Raw genomic sequence first — 26,247 nt, 5'->3', positions numbered from 1 at the left:
AGCATTTGGCAGGTGTCGATGTCAGCCTCATTTATGCGTAGATAGGTATGTACATGTGAAACATTGTCAGATGTCACTGCCCACATGCTTCTATTCTTCCTTTACGTTGACATGGACATGAAGTGGATGGGAAAAATAATGGTTGCATCCACTAGAGGGCAGTGAAGAGTCCAGAGTTCACGTCTGAGTTCTGAAGCCATTTCCAGGTGATGGCAAACATGATGACGGTGGATGAGATCAAGAGGATCCACAGTGGAATGAGTCATAAAAAGAAGCAGCAATTAAAGGCAGCTCCTTTTCTCTGTTCCTTCCACTGATCGCATGTGGTCACCGAATAAGCACCCATTTATTCTCCCTTGTGTAGGTAAACAGAGACACTTGCTACAAATGTTGTCATGTGTCACCGCCCTCATGCTTCCATGTGACTTCTACCCATGGGACTTCTACATTGCCATAATTTAGAAGTCCATTCATCCACTAGTGGGCAGTGCCAAGTTCAGAGTTTTCTAACATTCAGTTGTCATTTCTCATTCATCATTTCTGTGAGAAGTGATCAATTAACCAGAGCAATTAACCAAACACTGTCCTGGAACAGTGGACAAGCTCTATACCCTCTTTGGGGTCCTGGAGGGGGCATGGGAGTTTGCCCAACCAGTCTACATGTGCTTTGTGGACTTGGAGAAGGCATTCGACCGTGTCCCCCGGGGGCTCATATGGGGGGTACTCTGGCAGCATGGGTTACCGGACCCCCTTGTGCGAGCTGTCCGTTCTCTATACGACAGGTGTCAGAGCTTGATCCGCATTCCCGGCAGTAAGGCGGAGGGTTGGACTCCGCCAAGGCTGCCCTTTATCACCGATTCTGTTCATAACTTATATGGACAGAATTTCTAGGCGCAGCCGAGGTGTTGAGGGGATCCGACTTGGTGACCTCAGGATTGGGTCCCTGCTTTTTGCAGATGACGTGGTCCTGTTAGCTTCATCTGGTCGTGATCTCCAGCCCTCGCTTGAGGGATTTGCGGCCGAGTGTGAAGCGGCTGGGATGAGAATCAGCACCTCCAAATCTGAGACCATGGTCCTCAGCCGGAATAGGGTGGATTGCCCTCTCTGGGTCGGGAGTGAGGTCCTGCCTCAAGTGGAGGAGTTTAAATATCTTGGGGTCTTGTTCACAAGTGAGGAAAGGATGGAGCGAGAGATCGACAGACAGATTGGTGCGGCGTCTGCAGTAATGTGGACTCTGCGCCTTTCTGTTGTGGTGAAGAAGGAGCTGAGCCAGAAGGCGAAGCTCTCGATTTACCAGTCGATATATTTTCCTACCCTTACCAGCCCCTCTAAAATGGGCCAAATTACATGCTTACCAATGTCCGTCCATCTCCATATCCATCTTCTGCATCGAACATAAATGTGCCTTAAAGGGGGGTGTGCAAACAGCTCACTTTATCTAAACGTTCCCCGTCCATCTTTACAGCTCAAATCTCCTGTAAACCAGCACTCTGCTGTCTGTTTAGCGTTGCAGCAGGTAAAAAAGGTCCCCCTTTAAACGTTGTCTCCATTCTCACTGTTTCTTAGTCTGTTTAAACTAGCATTTGTAGTATGAGACAAATAAATATCAAAGCAAATACAAAAACAGTTTCTGGTATGAACTGCACTATCCCAGCACTAGCTCTTAATTGTTGGTAATCCTGAGTAGTTATGGAACATTTGCTGAGGCAGATGAAATAAACATCACCTTGGAGGCTATTTTGTTTTTCAAGCTTTCTTTACAGTTTGGGAACCAAACAACCAAGAAGGAAAAGAAGTAGAGGTGACGGATGGGGGACAGTAGAGGAGGACGTAACAGCGAGATGAGAGGCCTGCACTGTAAGCGTTTCTCTCTGACAGCGCCTGGGCTGAAAGTGCTGTTATTGTTGAGTCTGAAGCCAAATGAACAAAAGCAGCATGAATAGCTGGGGTTGATTCCCTCCACTTGATTGACAAAACTCTGCCAATTGTGTTAGCGTGTCAGCATGCGCTTCCCACCGGCATCATTGTGAAGGCAAGCGAGGCTGTTGTCGTGGGGAGAACCAACTATAACCTTCACTGTTGTTACCCCAGCCCTCTGTGGCTGAAAGTATGTCAGAAACACCCACATCGGAGAGAGTTTACTTCACTCAGCAACATTTCATACTGATATTTTATTGCCATAATGTACAGAACGGTGATGTTGTGAAATAGTCTTGTCTGTAAGAATATCAGATCCAATCTAACTTTATTTATAGAGCACGTTTAATCCAACATAGTAGACCCAAGGTGTACTTAACCCTGGGCCGAACAACCAATACAAACATACTAAACAGTTGAAAAATATTCTGAAAACACAAAATCACTAGTAACAGTACACACAAACAAAACCATAATAGAAAAAAAATCTGGAGACATTTCTGTTACATCTGGCTTTTGAGTTAAATGGTGAACTTCAGTGAGTTTTACACACCCCCAATCCTTAATTTATTCTGACTGTCTTGGATGTTTTGGTGAGTTTACTGCAAGGCCTGGTTGATTCTTTGGCTCCTGTGGATTGTGGGATTGGTTTTTGGGTCTCTCATATGCCACTGTTTTGTGTTGGGTCCCACAGAATCCAAATCCCAATGTAGTCACATGAAATAGTCCGCTAGACTCGGTCCGATTGGGGACTCTGCTCAGCTGTAGGGCAGTGTATCCATGTGGACCGAGATCGTGTTCACGCTGCACTTTGGTCATACGTGGCAAACCTTGACAATAATATATCCCCATTCCCACCAAAGATGGCGCTGCACTAGTATTCAGCAAAAGAGAAGACAAGACCCACTTGCAAGCTAAACATGGAGATGAAACTATGGCTGTTTTGGGTTTTCATTTTCTCTTATGCAAGTATACTGCAGAAACACACTGCAACAATGGACGGATTATAAACAACAGACGAGGCAGAGGACTCTTAACACCATCAATATGTATTTACCCACAATGCAATGCTACGTCAAATACAAGAAGTAACTTCTTTTTGGTAGTCCACTTCCCGTATTTGGTCCATTTGAAACTGGCCGAGACCTGTGTTTGTAGGCGGACCGGGTCTGTTTCTTTGGTCCGAATCAGAATTCGTTTGGCACTTTTACATTTCCCCAAACGAAGCAAACTTTCTGAACAAACCAACTCGGATTCGGTTCTGCAACTTTTAGATGCGTCCCTCATTTAGAGTGTCCTCTGTTGTATTTTTTGTTTATTAATGTCCAAATTATTTTTAATTTGTGACAGATTTGGACTGAGAAGACCTGTTGTTGTTTGCACTGTATTTTCTGAGGGGGCGTCGCTTAATCTCCATTCATTTCCTATGGAACTTCCAGCCAAACAACAGACAACATCTGTGCATGAGAAATTTTGTTCACGTTGACGTGCACACGGGGCCTTGTGACAATGAAGTTGAGAAATATTTAACTTTTTGTTGCCACCACATGGTGATACAGCCAAGCTGCGAGGCTTTCAGTGACTGTTGGAGTAGAACATGAATGTATCTGGATCAGATGAGGTCCGCCATCATAAGAAGGTGTTCACCAGTTTAAAACAGGATTAACACAGTGTTTCTTTCTTTTGTAGAGTTAACAGCAAGATTTCATGCAAAATTTCCCGCTTCTTCACTCTTGATTCTTTATCCGTCACATGCTGCTTTGAAAATGTCAAAATTCCCTCCAAAATCGCAACCAATCAAATTTCTTTGAGACAAGCGATCCTAGAGTGTGATGTACAACACTGCTGCTGCGTTGTAGTGCATCCCGGCTGTTGTGTTTCACCTGGGTGGCTAAAAAATTTCACCTGTCGCTGCTGTTTGTCGCCCCCACCATGTGTCAAGCCCATTCGGAATAACTGAAACAGCGCCTATGTTGCATCTCTTGAGGACCAACATGTCTCTGATCTGCATGGACGTGTCCATGTTGACTGAGCAGCACTGACTATTTTAGATCCCACATTATTCAGCATCATTGTTTTGCTTTAAGTGGATCCACTTTCCCTCGTTCGTGCAGCTACTAAGAGGGACGGTGAAATTAGGGCTTTTGTGAGCTTCGCTTTCATCCAGGGTTGCTTTCATGCTGTTAAATGCATAAATTGCCCTTTTAGTTCAAACACAAGGTTTTGTGACAGTGTGATCAGTTTTAGGAAACATGTTGTGCTAATAAACGCTATGATATGAATATGAATAAAACATGTAAATGGTGAAACCTGTTGGTGCAGACGCTTTATAACTGCAACATAATAATATGAAATTGCATGTTTTTTTAAATGCCAACATTAGCATCACAGATCATGTGATCTCATCCTTGAAACTGAAGTAAATTCTCAGAAGACATCGCTGTCCTCTAACCTGATCCAGATTTAAGAACAGTTTTTACCCAACAGCAGTCATCATTTTAAATACTGCCAATCATAGATGATTGAGCTGGGGCAGCAGATGGTACACTGTTGCGTTGTTTATTTTATTTATCTTTATCTCTTTATATTATGTTTCTTTTAATGAATGGGGCATCAACTGAAATGGCACTCTAAATTTCGTTGTACTTGTTGCAGTGACAATAAAGTGTATTCTATTCTATGTCTCTACTTTCCCAGCAGACATATCCAAGATGTGTGATGTGGATGTGTCCTCAGAGCCCACCAGTCCTACCCTTTACGGTGAGTCTTCAGACAAGTACTACCATGTGGACCGCTGGCAGAAGCTTCGTACAGCTGTGCGCAAACTGGAGTTCTGGGAAAACTTCAGCGCTGAGCTTATCGGGAGCGGATTCTTCTCCAGAGTCTATAAGGTATCTCCTCTGTCCCCTGTTGGCATGTTTCAGGCCTACGTGTGAGCTGCCATCAAAGCTAGCTTTGTTCAGGTCTCTAATTGGGACATTCTTGCCATTCTGATTGGCCCACCATCGTTGGATACAGTGGGGGAGCAATATTCTCCCACATTACATAATTCCCAATGTCACACCAATACTGTGGCAGAGCAACAGGAAGAACAAATTGCTATAGATTGAGGCTTTGTTCCTGATCAAATGAGCTGGAAAGAGGCCACAGGGTGGGTGGGGGAATAATTGGGGAAGTCAGAGCTTTGATGTGTCCAAGATGAGTTGGACTGACAAAGAGGGATTTTTCCTGCTGTAAGATTAACTCGGTGTATGAAATTTGGACATAGATGGATTGATCTAATTTACCTCCTGCAAACTGAAAGCTAACGTTATGGAAAAAACAAACAAAAACACATTGAAATGATGTGCTGCTAAAGACGCTTGTTCTGGTTTAAGCAGCTGCTCACGGTGACTAATGTTTGCTACTGCTGGCAGACCTGATATAATAATATGTCCGCAGTCACTGTTTTGCTCTTTTTCTGCAATTAAAATATGTATTTTAACATATTTTGTACATAACTACAGAAGCGTAGAGCTGTCATCCTCATAAAAAAAAGTTTGGGCCTTATTACGTTATAACGTGATAGTTTTACTGTAAAAACGTGAAACGTATCACGTTATAACGTGATAGTTTATTGTAAAAACGTGAAACATATCACGTTATAACATGATAGTTTATTGTAAAAACGTGATATGTTTTATTGTAAAAATGTATAACCATTTGAACACTGGAGGGATTACATCTCTCAGCTGGCCCGGGAGCGCCTTGGGACCCCCCGCAGAGTTGGCGAATGTGGCTGGGGAGGCGGGCTTCCCTGGTTACTGCTGCGATCAGAACCGGTAGAGGAGGGATGGATAGATAACACTTGGATGCACCGATGATGTTTGCATTCATAGCAATTCTCGTGCCGCTCAAGTTTCAATTAGAAATGATGCCACGTCATGGGGATTGGACTCATTTTTCCTTCTGTACAGACCCATGCCTTTTAAAACTGTCCTTAAACTACGCATATTTATTACAATGGATCGAAAGTGTTCCAAAGCACCATAATTTCACAATGTCTCAACCCAAGTATGAAGAAAAACTCTATCAAGTCCTGTAAATGAGCCATTTGTGATCTCCTATCCACCCCGCACACAATGTCCTCATCTAAAGTAAAAAATTACCAAGTTCACGTTTTCAGATACATATGCTTCACGTTTTTGCAGTAAACTTATCACGTTATAACTTGATATGTTTCACGTTTTTACAATAAACTTATTAAGTTATAACGTGATATGTTTCACGTTTTTGCAATAAACTTATTACGTTATAACGTGATATGTTTCACGTTTTTACAATAAACTTATTACGTTATAACGTGATATGTTTCACTTTTTAACAATAAACTATCACGTTATAACTTGATATGTTTCACGTTTTTACAATAAACTTATCACGTTATAACGTGATATGTTTCACGTTTTTACAATAAACTTATCACGTTATAACGTGATGTTTCACGTTTTTACAATAAACTTATTACGTTATAACGTGATATGTTTCACGTTTTTACAATAAACTTATTACGTTATAACGTGATATGTTTCACGTTTTTACAATAAACTTATTACGTTATAACGTGATATGTTTCACGTTTTTACAATAAACTTATCACGTTATAACGTGATGTTTCACGTTTTTACAATAAACTTATTACGTTATAACGTGATATGTTTCACGTTTTTACAATAAACTTATTACGTTATAACGTGATATGTTTCACGTTTTTACAATAAACTTATTACGTTATAACGTGATATGTTTCACGTTTTTACAATAAACTTATCATGTTATAACGTGATATGTTTCACGTTTTTACAATAAACTTATTACGTTATAACGTGATATGTTTCACGTTTTTACAATAAACTTATCATGTTATAACGTGATATGTTTCACGTTTTTACAATAAACTTATTACATTATAATGTGATATGTTTCACGTTTTTACAATAAACTTATTACGTTATAACGTGATATGTTTCACGTTTTTACAATAAACTATCACGTTATAACGTGATATGTTTCACGTTTTTACAATAAACTTATTACGTTATAACGTGATATGTTTCACGTTTTTACAATAAACTTATTACGTTATAATGTGATATGTTTCACGTTTTTACAATAAACTTATCATGTTATAACGTGATATGTTTCACGTTTTTACAATAAACTTATTACGTTATAACGTGATATGTTTCACGTTTTTACAATAAACTTATCATGTTATAACGTGATATGTTTCACGTTTTTACAATAAACTTATTACATTATAATGTGATATGTTTCACGTTTTTACAATAAACTTATTACGTTATAACGTGATATGTTTCACGTTTTTACAATAAACTATCACGTTATAACGTGATATGTTTCACGTTTTTACAATAAACTTATTACGTTATAATGTGATATGTTTCACATTTTTACAATAAACTTATTACGTTATAACGTGATATGTTTCACGTTTTTACAATAAACTTATCACGTTATAACGTGATATGTTTCACGTTTTTACAATAAACTTATTACGTTATAACGTGATATGTTTCACGTTTTTACAATAAACTATCACGTTATAACGTGATATGTTTCACGTTTTTACAATAAACTATAACATTATAACGTGATACGTTTCACGTTTTTACAATAAAACTAGGCCCAAACTTTTTTTAATGAGGATGACAGCTCTACGCTTCCATACACAACTCTTTCTTAGTCCATGAAAGTTTTTTTTGTGTGTGTTGCTTATTTTAACTGCTTAATCTGGAGTTTTTGGCAGATTCTGCAGAATGGCTCTAAGAAACGCTTGATTAAATAAAAGAATTACCTCAGTTGGTTTTGACATTCCACCTGTCAAAGTTGTCGATATTTTACACATTTACGCAACTTCCTTTTTTTTCTGAGTCATTTAAATGAACACACAGGCACTTTCTGCATAGTTTCAGGAAGTGATGAATAAAAAAAAATGTCGTTGAACATAAAACCGAAACCAAATCATGATAAAATCAGTTCAGTCTCTTGGAGATGGAGGCAGGTTATTTGGTGTGGGAACCCTTAATGTCAACAGCCAAAATGAAATGGAAGATTATCTGAAAATACAGTGTAAATACCACAGATTACATTTAACTTAGCTTACTCTTCAGGAATGCTTACGGTTCTATAATCTGAGAGCAAACTGAGGTTTACTGCATCGCCTTCCCATCAGTACAGCACACATTCCACTTCTATCCACAGAAATATACAGTAACAGTAAAAAGTTTGGACACATACTTGTCAAGCCACCATTTGCTCAAACCACTGCTATTATTATATTATTAGATCCTCCCCTGCCTCTAACAACACCACTGTCCTCCAGGTGATGCACAGCACAACACGGAAGGTGATGGTGGTGAAAATCTACAAAAATGATGTGGACCAAGACAGCATCGTACGAGAAATCAGCCTGCTGCAGAAACTTTCGCACCCAAACATCGTTAGGTAATATCACTGCAAGGTTTTGCTTCTTGTTGGAGCCGTTGGGGTTTTTCTTTATTGGATTCAGTAAAAAAATGAACTGGATCTTTCTCTGAACGCAGGTGGCCTCAGCAGGCTCTTACACACTCCCACGTATCATGTAAAACACAAAGTGGGCAGAGACGGTGTTGTCTAAAGGAGACCTAAAAACAAGTTAACAGTTTTTCCATTTTGACAAAAAGGTTTAGGCATTCAGTAAAGTTGTGAATTAATCTTCCTTTACGGTAGCATGTGTCCCAGTCTAATGAGAGCAATACAGCGATGTGATTGTCTGATCTACGGTGTGTGTGTGAGGGAAACCTAGTCACACCGTGGCTCACTGTGACCGCCGCCATCAGCACAAGCGAAGTAAGACCTCAGCGCTGTTTTGGTGTTTTCATGTACAGCAGTTATGTAAGGTGTGAAGCCAGGCAGATAATGATGTTAGCTATGCAAGCTCTTAATCACCGTATAGCAAGGTCAGAGCAATCAGGTTATCACCTCATGCACGTACCATGATGGAAGCTGAAAGAGTCAGATAAAAAGTTAGAACTGACTCAATTAATACGAGAAAATCTGTTGCTACCATTGTTGTCAAGACCATCTATTGTAGTTTTATTGATTAACTGCGATTACATATTTACTTGTCTGAATCATTCGTTGTGTTGATCACAAAGAACATTATTTCAGTTCTGTGTAATTCTGATATTAAAACTCTTTTCCCACCTAATAAAGTGAATGTTAAATGCTTAATATATAAATATTTATGTATATATATATATATATATATATAAATACATATATATATATATATATATATATATATATATATATATATATATATATATATATATATATATATATATATATATATATATATATGTATATATATATATATATGTATATATATATTTATTTATATATATATATATATATATATATATATATATATATATATATATATATGTATATATATATATGTATATATATATATATATATATATATATATATATATATATATATATATATATATATATATATATATATATATATATATATGTATATATTTACTTGTCTCCTGTATAATGTTGCGAGCTTTCGATGCTAAGCTGGAGCTGCTCAGACCCAAATGCTAACATTAGCATGGTACATTTTGTATAATGTAATTTATCAGAAATAAAAAATGAATGACTATTAATACCTAATTGCTTACTAATAACTAATTAAATTTACTTTTGAAGTCCTTTACCTGCAGGCCCGATTATAATTATTTAAGTGACTTGATAGTTTACTTGACTTTATTGATAATTACTCATGCATACTCAGGATGGGGGATTGGATCGAAGATTTGATGCATCTCTTGGTTTCTCTCTTAGCTAGGCTGTTTGTTATGAATTGGCTTGAATTGATGTGTCTGTAAAGCCCTGAGGTGACATTGTTGTGAATTGGCGCCATACAAATAAAGCTGAATTGAATTGAATAATTTGTAATATTAATTTATACATTTTATTCTAGATATCTGGGCATATGTGTGAAAGAAGACAAACTATACCCAATATTAGAGGTAAGTCCTTCTCTTTATTTGCTTGTTTGATATTATGATCCAGTGTCCCTGTGTATCTTGTGTGAATTCTGCCATGCATATCTAAGTATAACATTTAACACATTTCCATAACATTAAACGAGCCAGTTTGACCAAAACCATTTTTTAAAATTCATGTACGTCTATTTTTCTTTGTCCTTTCGGACATTTAGGATGTCAAAGTCCGACATTTTATGTTTTGAGGTCAAATTGCTCCTGCAAGTAACTCAACTCTCCCCTAATTAATAGGAATTATAAATTTGTATTGTGTTTGTTGGCACACATCATTTGGTGAAAGTTGCATAACAATCCAATATTTAATAAATTTCTAAAAGTAACTTAAATTCAATCGGATCTATTGTTTCAAACTCAATTTTCCACTTCTTCGGATGCGACTCTTAATTTAATTATGTGTAACCTGTGTATTGGCTGGATGTTCCAGTATGTAAACGGCGGCTGTCTGGAGGAGCTTCTGGCCAGGAAGGATGTTCCCCTGTGCTGGAGAGAGAAGGTGGACCTGGCCTGTGATATAAGTCGAGGAATGATCTACCTGCACTACAAAAACATTTACCACAGAGATCTCAACTCTAAGGTAAGAGCAGCAGTCACATATTATCAGACTTCTCCTCATCTTCCACCAACAAAACCATTAAAATCTTCACCTTTTCAGGGTTTGCTGGGAGCAGTTTCCAGTGAGGTTGCTTCAGACTCCTTGGAAGTCATGGATTTTTCACAGTTTAGTAGTTTTGCTGCTGAGGATGTGTTCTCAGATTAGAGATTAGATGTTGGGCCTAGTTAGTGGTGTTTTTGTGCAGATTTGCTTTTTGGGTTTGTGGTGCACTTTACTACAGAAATGATGGCCTCACATGGAAACAGCTCATGGTGCATCCTTAGATTAGTGTTGTGCAGCTGATGAAACACTTATTGAACCTCTCCTGCTACGTATTTCCTATGGTTTGAGCATTTCCTGCCCTGGGCTGCTAATTTCCCTACAGCTCTCCAGAGGAATTATTCTCAACATTTTTCAGCCTTACAGAGAAATGACGAACCTGGAGCAGGTATTAACATCTGTTAGCTCATAAATGCAGTATATTCTAACCAAACCTAAGTAACCATAATCATAAAACATCGTGCATATGGATTATTTTTAACTTCAAGGAAAATCTCAAACACTTACTGCATTCTTCACACATTGATTTTACTCACAAAGAAATCTCTGTTTTCTTATTTATCCTGCAGAATGAGGCCTTGACAAATCTGCCTCCATATACTGGTGCGTGGGTGGGTTTGTGTGGGTGCTGCCCCTCCTCTGGTTGCCAGGCTTCCCAGAACAAGCATCCAGTAATGCAAAGGGACATCATGACCGTCACTATTGTCATGTTAATAGATTCTTGTTAACTAGGCGCTGTTGCTGCACACTAACCTGTTGGCCCTTACAATCCAGATCCCCATGAGGACCCTCCTCTTAGTTGTGCTCTTTATTCACACAGAGGATAGTTGATTTACGCCATGCCTTGCAAACAGAAACCTGATTGATCTGCCCGTAATTGATTTAAAAATGCAAAGCAAGGCACTGCAGTGGTTCAAACACAGCAGAACGTTTAAAGATTTCCTTCAGTTTACAAATGAAGATGCGTCGGGAGGAAGATGTGTGGGCAAGTACTGTGGAGAAGACAACAGAGTTTAACAGATGTAAACAAGAAGAGACATAAAAGAGGAGATTAAATACATCTTCATGTAGGAAAAATGTTTTGCTTCAGTTCAGGAAAAGGTCACAGAAAATATTTTCAAGCCAGGACCAAAGCCAGATCCCATTAACCCTTAAAGATCTGCGCGATTGCCTGATCGCTACTGCTTACACTGCCAACAGTTTCACAGGAAGGGTGGCGTGTTCTGAAACACAAAAATCCAGGGTCCAAGACATTTTACAGGTACAAATAGCTGTGGTTCCACAGCTCTTCATGTTTATACCAAGCGGCAACCTCCGGCGGGTTAGGGTTAAAAGTGAAGCCTATGCGGAAGTGCATAAAACTGCAGTTCCCCCTTCATCCACTAGGGGCTGCAAAACAGAGCAAATCCTCATAGACTCCCATGTTAAAAAGACCAACTTCACAGCAGAAATAAACATGTTTACAGCCTGGTTCAAAAATCCATTTTCGGTTTATTGTTCAGGTTGATGACAACTGTGGGGGGAGTGAATTTTTTTCTAACTCGCCCGTTTTAAAGTAATTTAATCTCGAAGTTTGGCAAATTTAGGGGCGTGTCCTTTTGATTGACAGGTACCAATCTCTGGCTTCAAGTAAGAAGAACGTAGAACAACCGCGGTTTTTAGCCGGTTAACAGCATGACTTAGCTTTAGCCCGCTTACCTCTGTTAGCTGGTTAGCTCCCGTTATCTCTGGGTTAGCTCGGTTGGCTTTTAGCTACAGAAAGTTCGGAGTTCGCTCGATGTCAATCATCCGCCATGACGCTCACGGCTGCCCTCTCAGCTCCACCTCTTCGCCCATATTTGTATTTTCCTGGCGAGACGACGTGCATGACGCTGCCAACATGGCGACAGTAGGAACCGCCCACCGAGTTTCAATTCAGCTCTGCAGAAACCAACGGGTGACGTCACAGAGACTCCGTCCATCTCTTTATATACGGTCTATGGTTTATACTCAAAAAATCTGAGCATTACAAACAGACATTTGTAAATGAAAGTGTATTAATAACCCAAAAAAAGAGTGATAGCTTTAGCATGGAAAGATATTGGAAGACCAAGAATTAAGGTGGTTAACTGAGATATGACTCCTCCCACAGAGAAAATAACCTCCAATAAAACATTAACAACATGACTTCCATCAGATCTGGGACCCGTTCATTCCCTGCGTTACAGGAACAGGCTTGACTCACGTGTTGGAAACATCTGAAGACGTGCAGTAATCATCATTACATACATCTGTGCTGTTTGTTTTTATCTCTGCCATGGACGTCATGTTTTTGTCTGTCAGCAGCTTTATGCAAGAACTACTGGCTGGAGTTTCATGAGGTTTTGTTTTTTAAGAACAGGTCTTGGCCCAACTTAGATCCCATTAAATGTTGGGAGTGATCCGGATCAGTATCTGGATCCAGGAATGCAGTGAAGGATTCCTCCTCATTGTAGGATAGGACCATTTTCAGTATATATCAGGGATATTCATCATGAGGTCTCCATTCTAGCAGGTTATCCGTGTATTTCTGCTTTAACACGCCTGAATCTAACAGCCAATCAGGTTCTGCACAGAGAATCAGTAACTGGAGTCAGCTGTGTTGGAGCAAGGATACATGGAAAACCTGCTGGATTAGGGACCTCGTAGGACTGAGGTGAATACCCCTGGTATGTATGTATGTGACTCCACAGTAAATGGTGATAAAAATCCAGGAGTTCCCAGCAGGCTTTACAAGATATCAAAGATAGATATGGATCCCAGCAACATTCTAGATACTACCATCCAGAACAGGAACAACAGTCTGGATACTACCATCCAGAACAGGAACATCTTTCTGGATACTACCATCCAGAACAGGAACAACTTTCTGGGTACTACCATCTAGAACAGGAACAACATTCTGGAAAAACCATCTTGAACAGGAACAAGTTCCTGAATACCACCATCTTGAACAGGAACAAGTTCCTGAATACCACCATCTTGAACAGGAACAACTTTCTGGGTACTACCATCCAGAACAGGAACAACATTCTGGATAAACCATCTTGAACAGGAACAACATCCTGAATACCACCATCTAGAACAGGGACAACATTCTGGATACTACCATCCAGAACAGGAACATCTTTCTGGAACTACCATCTAGAACAGGAACAACTTTCTGGATACTACCATCCAGAACAGGAACAACTTTCTGGGTACTACCATCTAGAACAGGAACAACATTCTGGATAAACCATCTTGAACAGGAACAAGTTCCTGAATACAACCATCTAGAACAGGAACAACATTCTGGATACTACCATCCAGAACAGGGACAACATTCTGGATGCTACCATCCAGAACAGGAACATCTTTCTGGAACTACCATCTAGAACAGGAACAACTTTCTGGATACTACCATCCAGAACAGGAACAACTTTCTGGGTACTACCATCTATAACAGGAACAGCATTCTGGATAAACCATCTTGAACAGGAACAAGTTCCTGAATACCACCATCTAGAACAGGAACAACTTTCTGGATACTACCATCCAGAACTGGAACAACATTCTGGATGCTACCATCCAGAACAGGAACATCTTTCTGGAACTACCATCTAGAACAGGAACAACTTTCTGGATACTACCATCCAGAACAGGAACAACTTTCTGGGTACTACCATCTAGAACAGGAACAGCATTCTGGATAAACCATCTTGAACAGGAACAAGTTCCTGAATACCACCATCTAGAACAGGAACAACATTCTGGATACTACCATCCAGAACAGGAACAACATTCTGGATGCTACCATCCAGAACAGGAACAACATTCTGGATGCTACCATCCAGAACAGGAACATCTTTCTGGAACTACCATCTAGAACAGGAACAACTTTCTGAATACTACCATCCAGAACAGGAACAACTTTCTGGGTACTACCATCTAGAACAGGAACATCATTCTGGATAAACCATCTTGAACAGGAACAAGTTCCTGAATACCACCATCTAGAACAGGAACAACTTTCTGGATACTACCATCCAGAACTGGAACAAGTTTCTGGATACTACCATCCAGAACAGGAACAACATTCTGGATACTACCATCCAGAACAGGAACATCTTTCTGGAACTACCATCTAGAACAGGAACAACATTCTGGATAAACCATCTTGAACAGGAACAAGTTCCTGAATACAACCATCTAGAACAGGGACAACATTCTGGATGCTACCATCCAGAACAGGAACAACATTCTGGATGCTACCATCCAGAACAGGAACATCTTTCTGGAACTACCATCTAGAACAGGAACAACTTTCTGGATACTACCATCCAGAACAGGAACAACTTTCTGGGTACTACCATCTAGAACAGGAACAGCATTCTGGATAAACCATCTTGAACAGGAACAAGTTCCTGAATACCACCATCTAGAACAGGAACAACTTTCTGGATACTACCATCCAGAACAGGAACAACATTCTGGATGCTACCATCCAGAACAGGAACATCTTTCTGGAACTACCATCTAGAACAGGAACAACTTTCTGGATACTACCATCCAGAACAGGAACAACTTTCTGGGTACTACCATCTAGAACAGGAACAACATTCTGGATAAACCATCTTGAACAGGAACAATTTCCTGAATACCACCATCCAGAACAGGAACAACATTCTGGATACTACCATCCAGAACAGGAACAACATTCTGGATGCTACCATCCAGAACAGGAACAACATTCTGGATGCTACCATCCAGAACAGGAACATCTTTCTGGATACTACCATCCAGAACTGGAACAACTTTCTGGATACTACCATCCAGAACAGGAACAACTTTCTGGATACTACCATCCAGAACAGGAACATCTTTCTGGAACTACCATCTAGAATAGGAACAACTTTCTGGATGATACCATCTAGAACAGGAACAACTTTCTGGGTACTATCATCTAGAACTGGAACAACATTCTGGATAAACCATCTTGAACAGGAACAACATTCTGGATACTACCATCTAGAACAGGAACAACTTTCTGGATACTACCATCCAGAACAGGAACAACATTCTGGATACTACCATCCAGAACAGGAACATCTTTCTGGAACTGCCATCCAGAACATGTCTACTTAGAAACAGCTGAAGATCAAAGAGTGGGAGGAAAGTTGTTTGTCTTCAACTTCATTCAAGATACTTTATCTCTGAGGGACAATTAAAGAAAAATATGTTGTTATAAATACTAAATCTTATAACAAAAGGGAAAAAGTAATTAAAACTAGAAAAACGCTCTTCTTGCAGAAGAACAAATGTGAATGCCCTTTTATGCTGAATGATTGATGTGCAATTGCATAACTATTTGGAGAAGCAGCACAACTACCCAACTTAATTTATTATGGTAATGCATCAGGATTTGAACCCACAAACATCTGAACAAGAGCCCAGTTGTGCAGTGTGGAATCGGCAAAAGAGCTTAAGATTTGAATATGTGAAGTAGCACACACGATCTATTAGATATAGATGAGCATAAGCATTAAGAGAAGAAGTACAAGCATCTGATATGATTTATGAAGATCCAGCACCTGAACTCACAACCTTCTGAATGAAAGGCATTTCATTTTACCACTATTCCACAACAGCTCTTCATCACACACTGGCAGGAGCACTAATATTTTTTGCCATTGGTATGGGATTGCCTTTGCAACCAGTGTGTAGTTAACAGAATTGCAAAAAGATGTGAAAGGTTGAACTGCTGTCAAGAAGCCAAAGATTATTTTATATAATTTATAAATACAACTAAAATTTTGAAGTCATTAGTTAAACTACATTAATAATTGCAGAAAATCATTGCAAAAGGCAGGTAAATGTGGCGTGGGGTGAGTTGGCATGACAACAGTCTGTGTGACCCAGTGCAGGTCCATCATTGTAATGGGGCATGCATGTTATGTGTGTTGTAAGAAAGGTGTGTGTGTGTGTGTGTGACAAGAAGGGGGTTTGGGTGAAGAGGTCTTAAAGATCAGATTGAGGTGCAGTAAAGTTTGGGGAAGATGAGATTTGACGAGTTGAATGGCGTTGGGAACAAAGTTCATCCTCTTCCTCTGTTTCCTGCAGTGTGGACAGTTTAAGGGTTAAAGTAAAGAAGAGCCAAGTCAGTGGATTTTACAGGCAAAATATAGATCAACAAACTATATAAAATCTGAACCTGAACATAAATCACGCTGCATGTTTTTCTTCATGCACCATTTGCAGCGAAACAGCAGCTTTTACATGTGAGGTTTACTGGAAAAGATCCAGCGGCTGTAAAGACAAGAGATGCCAAGATTCTCTGAAGTTTTTCTCAGAGAAAAGTTAATTACATTTCAGTGGGCCTGAGAATACACACATGTACGTCTCAGTAACCCTCCAAGTCAGATGAATCGGTTTACGCTTCATGAGAAGTAATGACCCCTTCTGTTTGGTGCTTTTCACCCTCCTTCATAGCCACCAGCACTTTACGTTTTCATTCCCCAAACTGCTGATTTTCTTGGCAGAGAAGCGCTGCGGCTAAATTTAGAGCTAATGTCTGAGGTTTTTCTACCATGAAAGTGTCGTGATGACGGGCTGCTGCATGGAAACGGTTTCATGGAGCCAGAGACATGAGTGCTTCTGCACGTAGCCGGCCACAAACACACACATCAACCTTCACACACAGGAAAACAAATTTACATGCAAGCCTGCTTGTAAACATGCAGCAGCATATGACACTGCATTTATACACACATATTTAAGGCCACCCACTGCTGTTATGCAACTAAATGTGCGCAGCCCTCCCACTTTCTGCCTCTCATCACACCTCCCGCTTTTAGCCTGGAAACTCAACCAGGATTATTCCACGTTCTCTGGAGAGTGATTAATTGTTATTCATTTGAAATGATCTGTTCTGAGCCAGCAGCTCAGTGTGGAGGACGCAGCCAGCCAGGCAAACCGAGTCCCTGTTGTGAAGCGGGCTCTTCACATGTGGTCCGAGTGAATTATTTAGTGTTCTGGAAAGGTGCTGACAGCCGATGCTGTTCAGACTATTGACAAGAGGAGAGACAACAGAGAGGGTTTGTGTGGCAGCTTTTCCGGGAAACACGTGGAGACACAGTTGAAGTGCAGACAAACACTCTTTTTGAATGAAAAGCAGTGAGGATGAAGTTTTTCCTCCAGATATCAGCCACCCGCTGCCCCCTGCTGTCATGATGCTACATTACATCTCTCTCCTGCTTGTTCCTCTGCAGAACTGCCTGATCCGGGTGACGCCTCGAGGTCGGGAGGCCTTGGTGACGGATTTCGGCCTGGCGAGGGAAGTGGTGGAGCTGCCGGTGAAAGACCCTGGCAGGAAGCTCTCTCTGGTGGGTTCTGCTTTCTGGATGGCGCCTGAGATGCTCCGAGGAGAACCGTATGACCGCAAGGTAGCCGTCCTTTCTTGTCCAGACTTCTGTTGCAGACATTGATACTGAAATGTCTCATATTTTCATAAAATTACATGTTTTGTTTTTTGATTGGTTTATTTTTGAAGGGAAATTATACATTTATAAACATCACTGTGAAAGTACCAGAGTTAGCCATATGGCTTTTTTTCATCTACTGTCCCGGGACGAAGACAAATAAAAGCAAAAACACAACAGTTAGATAAAATATCACACATAAAAACAGCAATACAAATAAAAGTATACACTATATACTAATGAGAAATACAACCAACAATGTGCCTTCCTCATGGAAATGGACATTTTAGTTTTACAAGTAATAAAAAATGACTTGGATTTGGTGTTATTTTTTTATTTTGAATGATAGAAAACGGCTCAAAGAAAGTTCAGCAACGCTCTTGTTGTTTTCCAAACAGTTTTCTTTGTGATTTTCTTGTCCAGGTGGATGTTTTCTCCTTTGGCATTGTGCTCTGTGAAATCCTGGCCAGGATCCCAGCTGACCCAGAGATACTCCCTAGAACGCAGGTAGAGCTGCGAACAGCAGCACATTTCCCACTAATCTGTGATGGAACCGCAGCGTATTCTGTCTGTTCGGATCCGTCTGCTCTGCAGGGATGTGAGTGTTATAAAATATGTGTTTCAGGACTACGGGCTGGATGTGAAGGCATTCAGAGAGCTGGTGACTGATTGTCCTCAGCGGCTCCTGGAGTTAGCGTCCAGCTGCTGCATGGTATGTTGGGAAAAGTAAATTATACTGCAAAGACAGAAACCCATTCAGAGGTCTTTGTGTTTGTTCTCGCAAAATATTCTTATAAACTAAGTCTGTAAATACACATTCAGTCATATCCTCCATTTGAGTCTTTATCATAATACATTGAACTAATTCAAATAAATAAATTCACCTTTTATGGTTTTAGTGACGGCTCAGTTTGGATATTTGCAGACTTTAATGATCATTTTCTGCTCTGAGCTGCATGAAGAACGCTGCAGAAGTATCTGAAGCAGTGAACTAGGAGGGATCTGTAGTTCCACCTCAGACTAATATCATTACCAGATAAATAAGTTTTCTTGATCTGTCTCTTGGTTTCTGCTGTGATTCAGCATTACAAGCCACTGATCAGCAAGACAGGTTTATTTGCATTTCATGTACAAAACAAGTCAAAGTAATTTATGTCAGACATTAAAAACTTTACAGCAAGATGCAAAAGAACCTTTTAACAGAATGAAATCATGCTGAGAAGAATAAAATTAAAGAAATGGAGACCAAACAAGCTCAAATAGGAACAGATAACACGCATACAGCGAGGTATTTGAGATGCCAACAACCATCATCATCATCATCATCACTGTCAATGTACAAATGAGAGAAAATATGTTCACACACACTTTTTAACACTGGAGTTCCTACATGGTAAATGTCCCTCCAGACCTTTTCACACATCAGCTGTTGCCGACTGTGTTTTTACTCATTATTACATTATTATTACTATCTTGCTATTAACTCATAGTAAATGTAATGTAGAGTACTTTCCCTTCATACACAGTTAGACCTTCCTCGGCAGAAATCCGTTTGAGTCGTTTGGGTTTCAGACTTTCAGACATTAGGAACATAAAAACTAAACCCTGATTTGTTTAGTTTTAACTCGGGATGGGAATGAAACCCGACCCAGATGATCTTAGAGGTCTGAGGCCTCAGCACATCAGATACCGTATATTTTGGACCAGAACCACTCAGAGTCCTGTACACCAGAAGAAACATTTTGAAAGCAACCTTTTGTGCAGAAAATTGATGTAAAATCGTAGAACTGGAGTGACAGGTTTACATGAGCACACCAGCAGCAGCATTCTGGATTAGTTACCGTTGTTTTAATGATTTTCAGAGAAACTTGTCAAAACTCCATTAAATGCAGGAAACCTACTGAACACAAGTTTTTCTAGATCATGCTAAGCTGTCAGTCCACTTATTCCAGTTCTACAGGTGTTCTTCAGGTGGTGAAAGTCCAGTTTAAGTTGCTTCTTGTGTCTGAGCTCAGAGTTTCAAAATGATGGATGTTTACAACATGGCTGAAGCGAACCCACCAACCTTCGGATGTTCATCTTTGTTTCCAAACATGATTTAAGTTTCATTCTTATCATTCTGGCACATCTACTAACAGATGGCATTTTGATGGCCAGATATTTCGTTTCCATGATCTGAGCCGTGGGAGCGTGCAGATAGTGAGCTTAAAAAGCTTCGGGGAACTCCGCATGCCGCCTTTCAGCAGATTTATGGCTGCCAACTGATATGAAGTAGTCCTCATCTTTCCTGTTTGATTCAAGCCAGTTCAGTACTGGGAAGAAATTCCCTCCCAGTTGTCCAGTCAGTGTGGTTTGTCTCATGAGATGGTTCCCATCTGCCAGGTCTAACAGAAGTAAAACTGAACTACTGCTGTCTGTGTTTGTGTTTGGTTGAAAACTTTTTAATGTTATTTACAAAAAATATACAAAAAGAACACAAATAAACAAACTGGGGTTTAAGAGAGGTACTTAAATCAAGTCAAAAAAGGATAAACAAGTGTTACAATTAAAAACTATCCTCAGTTTAACAACGAGTCACGGCCTGAAAAACCGTCGTCTCTGATTTATCCACAACACCCAAATTCTGCTTCTACAATAAACCAAAACCACGTCTCTCCCAACAACAGAGGGAGGAAAAAATATATAAACAAAGAAAAAAGAGAACAGAGAGAAGGTATAATACTTCCTTCAAGGGTTTCCCCTATCTCTTAAATATGTTTCCATTTTTCCCAATGAGTATCACCTTTTTCTTTCTGGAGTCTCAAGTTAAAAGTCAAACGTGGATGGAAAGCAGCTTCAGCGCTCCGGTGGGTAGAAAGAGATCTTTCTCTTCCTGACGGGTCGCACAGAGCCACATCTTAGAAAAAAAACCCTTTGAGAGGGTCTAGTCATGTGTCTTTCCCTGAACACACCCTGGCAGAGTCATGTGTCTGTCCCTGAACACACCCTGGCAGAGTCATGTGTCTGTCCCTGAACACACCTGGCAGAGTCATGTGTCTGTCCCTGAACACACCCTGGCAGAGTCATGTGTCTGTCCCTGAACACACCTGGCAGAGTCATGTGTCTGTCCCTGAACACACCTGGCAGAGTCATGTGTCTGTCCCTAAACACACCTGGCAGAGTCATGTGTCTGTCCCTGAACACACCCTGGCAGAGTCATGTGTCTGTCCCTGAACACACCTGGTAGAGTCATGTGTCTGTCCCTGAACACATCCTGGCAGAGTCATGTGTCTGTCCCTGAACACACCCTGGCAGAGTCATGTGTCTGTCCCTGAACACACCCTGGCAGAGTCATGTGTCTGTCCCTGAACACACCCTGGCAGAGTCATGTGTCTGTCCCTGAACACACCTGGCAGAGTCATGTGTCTGTCCCTGAACACACCCTGGCAGAGTCATGTGTCTGTCCCTGAACACACCCTGGCAGAGTCATGTGTCTGTCCCTGAACACATCCTGGCAGAGTCATGTGTCTGTCCCTGAACACATCCTGGCAGAGTCATGTGTCTGTCCCTGAACACACCCTGGCAGAGTCATGTGTCTGTCCCTGAACAAACCCTGGCAGAGTCATGTGTCTGTCCCTGAACACACCCTGGCAGAGTCATTTGTGTGTCCCTGAACACACCTGGCAGAGTCATTTGTGTGTCCCTGAACACACCTGGCAGAGTCATGTGTCTGTCCCTGAACACACCCTGGCAGAGTCATGTGTCTGTCCCTGAACACACCTGGCAGAGTCATGTGTCTGTCCCTGAACACACCCTGGCAGAGTCATGTGTCTGTCCCTGAACACATCCTGGCAGAGTCATGTGTCTGTCCCTGAACACACCTGGCAGAGTCATGTGTCTGTCCCTGAACACACCTGGCAGAGTCATGTGTCTGTCCCTGAACACACCTGGCAGAGTCATGTGTCTGTCCCTGAACACACCCTGGCAGAGTCATGTGTCTGTCCCTGAACACACCTGGCAGAGTCATGTGTCTGTCCCTGAACACACCCTGGCGGAGTCATGTGTCTGTCCCTGAACACACCCTGGCAGAGTCATGTGTCTGTCCCTGAACACACCCTGGCAGAGTCATGTGTCTGTCCCTGAACACACCCTGGCAGAGTCATGTGTCTGTCCCTGAACACATCCTGGCAGAGTCATGTGTCTGTCCCTGAACACATCCTGGCAGAGTCATGTGTCTGTCCCTGAACACACCCTGGCAGAGTCATGTGTCTGTCCCTGAACACACCTGGCAGAGTCATGTGTCTGTCCCTGAACACACCTGGCAGAGTCATGTGTCTGTCCCTGAACACACCCTGGCAGAGTCATGTGTCTGTCCCTGAACACACCTGGCAGAGTCATGTGTCTGTCCCTGAACACACCCTGGCGGAGTCATGTGTCTGTCCCTGAACACACCCTGGCAGAGTCATGTGTCTGTCCCTGAACACACCCTGGCAGAGTCATGTGTCTGTCCCTGAACACACCCTGGCAGAGTCATGTGTCTGTCCCTGAACACACCCTGGCAGAGTCATTTGTGTGTCCCTGAACACACCTGGCAGAGTCATTTGTGTGTCCCTGAACACACCTGGCAGAGTCATGTGTCTGTCCCTGAACACACCCTGGCAGAGTCATGTGTCTGTCCCTGAACACACCTGGCAGAGTCATGTGTCTGTCCCTGAACACACCCTGGCAGAGTCATGTGTCTGTCCCTGAACACACCTGGCAGAGTCATGTGTCTGTCCCTGAACACACCCTGGCAGAGTCATGTGTCTGTCCCTGAACACATCCTGGCAGAGTCATGTGTCTGTCCCTGAACACATCCTGGCAGAGTCATGTGTCTGTCCCTGAACACACCTGGCAGAGTCATGTGTCTGTCCCTGAACACACCTGGCAGAGTCATGTGTCTGTCCCTGAACACACCTGGCAGAGTCATGTGTCTGTCCCTGATCACACCTGGCAGAGTCATGTGTCTGTCCCTGAACACACCTGGCAGAGTCATGTGTCTGTCCCTGAACACACCTGGCAGAGTCATGTGTCTGTCCCTGAACACACCCTGGCAGAGTCATGTGTCTGTCCCTGAACACACCCTGGCAGAGTCATGTGTCTGTCCCTGAACACACCCTGGCAGAGTCATGTGTCTGTCCCTGAACACACCTGGCAGAGTCATGTGTCTGTCCCTGAACACACCCTGGCAGAGTCATGTGTCTGTCCCTGAACACACCCTGGCAGAGTCATGTGTCTGTCCCTGAACACACCCTGGCAGAGTCATTTGTGTGTCCCTGAACACACCTGGCAGAGTCATTTGTGTGTCCCTGAACACACCCTGGCAGAGTCATGTGTCTGTCCCTGAACACACCGTGGCAGAGTCATGTGTCTGTCCCTGAACACACCTGGCAGAGTCATGTGTCTGTCCCTGAACACACCCTGGCAGAGTCATGTGTCTGTCCCTGAACACATCCTGGCAGAGTCATGTGTCTGTCCCTGAACACATCCTGGCAGAGTCATGTGTCTGTCCCTGAACACACCTGGCAGAGTCATGTGTCTGTCCCTGAACACACCTGGCAGAGTCATGTGTCTGTCCCTGAACACACCTGGCAGAGTCATGTGTCTGTCCCTGATCACACCTGGCAGAGTCATGTGTCTGTCCCTGAACACACCTGGCAGAGTCATGTGTCTGTCCCTGAACACACCTGGCAGAGTCATGTGTCTGTCCCTGAACACACCTGGCAGAGTCATGTGTCTGTCCCTGAACACATCCTGGCAGAGTCATGTGTCTGTCCCTGAACACATCCTGGCAGAGTCATGTGTCTGTCCCTGAACACATCCTGGCAGAGTCATGTGTCTGTCCCTGAACACATCCTGGCAGAGTCATGTGTCTGTCCCTGAACACACCCTGGCAGAGTCATGTGTCTGTCCCTGAACACATCCTGGCAGAGTCATGTGTCTGTCCCTGAACACACCTGGCAGAGTCATTTGTGTGTCCCTGAACACACCTGGCAGAGTCATGTGTCTGTCCCTGAACACATCCTGGCAGAGTCATGTGTCTGTCCCTGAACACATCCTGGCAGAGTCATGTGTCTGTCCCTGAACACATCCTGGCAGAGTCATGTGTCTGTCCCTGAACACACCCTGGCAGAGTCATGTGTCTGTCCCTGAACACACCCTGGCAGAGTCATGTGTCTGTCCCTGAACACACCCTGGCAGAGTCATGTGTCTGTCCCTGAACACATCCTGGCAGAGTCATGTGTCTGTCCCTGAACACACCTGGCAGAGTCATGTGTCTGTCCCTGAACACACCTGGCAGAGTCATGTGTCTGTCCCTGAACACACCTGGCAGAGTCATGTGTCTGTCCCTGAACACACCTGGCAGAGTCATGTGTCTGTCCCTGAACACACCTGGCAGAGTCATGTGTCTGTCCCTGAACACACCCTGGCAGAGTCATGTGTCTGTCCCTGAACACACCCTGGCAGACATGAGTGGATGTTGCATGGTGTTGCGTTCACCTCCTTTCCTCTTTCTTTATCAAGGTGGAGTCGTTCCGACGGCCAGCGTTCACAGAGTTACTGGACGAACTGGGGGAAACCGCTGAGAGTTTGGAGCCGCCACTGAAATCCGACCCGGCCACAAGCTGAGAGAAGCATCTGGAAATCCCTCCGGTCCCTCATCTGGGGTTTTTATTGCTCACTGTGTAGACAGGAAGCTGGAAAACATGATTTTTAAAGACACATCATTCCTCTGCTTCTCAGCTTCAGGCAGAACGTTTCATCACTGAGGTCCTGTAGATATTCAGACGGAGGTGGAAACTCTTCATGGACACCTGCTGGGATGTTTTCTGTACAGGTCATTGCTAGCCCCCCCCCCCAGGAGGAAATAAACACATATAAATGTTATTTCTTGATGCTCTGCTCTTACTGTTCTTTGTGGGAGTTGGTTTTTAAGCAACGATGCAGTCCACATGGTCCGTTGATGAATTCCTTCTTCACCTATGTGATTCTGCAGAGATGGACTCGGATGCAGCTCCGACGGGGGGGGGGGGGGGGGGGGGGGGGGGGGGGGGGGGGCGATGCTCTCCGCAGCTCTGAGGAGAACATTTTTTATTTCTAAGTTTGCCTTCGAGGCGACTGCTTCCTGCCATCTGTCATAGTTATATTTGTATTAGTTTCAGCTATTTATTGTTTCAATATGACTACTGTTTTTGGCAAATTGTACTGAAAATACCCAAAATATAAACATTTCTATATCCTGCATTTTTCTCTGAATGAAGAGAAAATCATTTTAAGCATTTAGCTTGTGTTTGAAAAATGGCTTTGAGTGGTTTTTCCTTAAAAAAAAACATCTTGACGACGAGACCACAGAAAGTAGATTTTTATTTCATCAGATTCTTACATGTTGCAATTTGTTCAACTTTTCTGATTTTATGGGGTTATTTTGTCATTCCCTTCGGGGTTGAAAAGGTCTACGTTGTTTAGAGTTCTACTTCTGGTCTCAGATTTTTCAGGCAGCTACAAAACAAAACTATTGTGCTTTCTATTATTATAATTTAGTCCATTTTAGTTTAGGAACAAATAAAAGTCAAGTACAAGTTGAAGCTCCCTCTGCTAAAAATAAAGATTTTAACCTTGTCACCAAGTTCCTAGCATGTTTTTTTGTTTGTGTGTGTGTGTGTGTGTGTGTGTGTGTGTTACAAACAGTGGGTAAATGTAGCAACAAGGCTGATAATTTATGCTCTGAGTCTGTGGGAGAGTCCCTATGTGTCATGTAGAAGACTGGAGGTCCCATCCTGACAGGTATGTGGACGGTGTGCACGTTTCGTACCTGTGATGAAGAACTGTTGGTTGTTGTTTTTTTTTTTTTTGTTTGTTTTTCACAAAAACACTCTTCCTGTCATGCTTCTGGCCTGAATATGCTTGAGACCACAGACTTTATCATAGTGGCTTTATACTGAGAAAAGAAATAAATGTTCCTCCGACACATTTCTGTGATAACGGTGGTGACTTTAGAGATGTTAGATTTAAAACATCTTCACTTTGATAATCTGGATCACCAAGTGGAAATATTTTA

The 26,247-nt window shown here is 41.9% G+C and overlaps 1 protein-coding gene across 2 annotated transcripts in view; it reads left to right on the top strand.

Moving 5' to 3' along the window:
- Positions 1 to 25,202, top strand: part of LOC306764307 (dual specificity testis-specific protein kinase 1) — a 44,493-nt gene extending 19,291 nt beyond the window's left edge. The window contains exons 3-10 of one of the 2 annotated variants that reach the window (XM_079251417.1): positions 4,615 to 4,808; positions 8,303 to 8,424; positions 9,956 to 10,004; positions 10,465 to 10,614; positions 17,961 to 18,134; positions 18,594 to 18,677; positions 18,796 to 18,882; positions 24,714 to 25,202. In XM_079251417.1, the coding sequence (XP_079107543.1) occupies positions 4,615 to 4,808; positions 8,303 to 8,424; positions 9,956 to 10,004; positions 10,465 to 10,614; positions 17,961 to 18,134; positions 18,594 to 18,677; positions 18,796 to 18,882; positions 24,714 to 24,818 (965 nt within the window). In that variant the 3' untranslated portion in view covers positions 24,819 to 25,202. The remainder of the gene's footprint in view (positions 1 to 4,614; positions 4,809 to 8,302; positions 8,425 to 9,955; positions 10,005 to 10,464; positions 10,615 to 17,960; positions 18,135 to 18,593; positions 18,678 to 18,795; positions 18,883 to 24,713) is intronic. The other variant, XM_079251418.1, reaches the window with a different exon arrangement.
- Positions 25,203 to 26,247: the final 1,045 nt, after the last annotated feature.

Source organism: Telmatherina bonti, assembly GCF_933228915.1.
Source record: "Telmatherina bonti genome assembly, chromosome: 13".
Lineage (NCBI taxonomy): Eukaryota > Metazoa > Chordata > Actinopteri > Atheriniformes > Telmatherinidae > Telmatherina > Telmatherina bonti.
The sequence above is the reverse complement of the archived record's forward strand: the minus strand, read 5'-3'. Positions and strand labels throughout refer to the sequence as shown.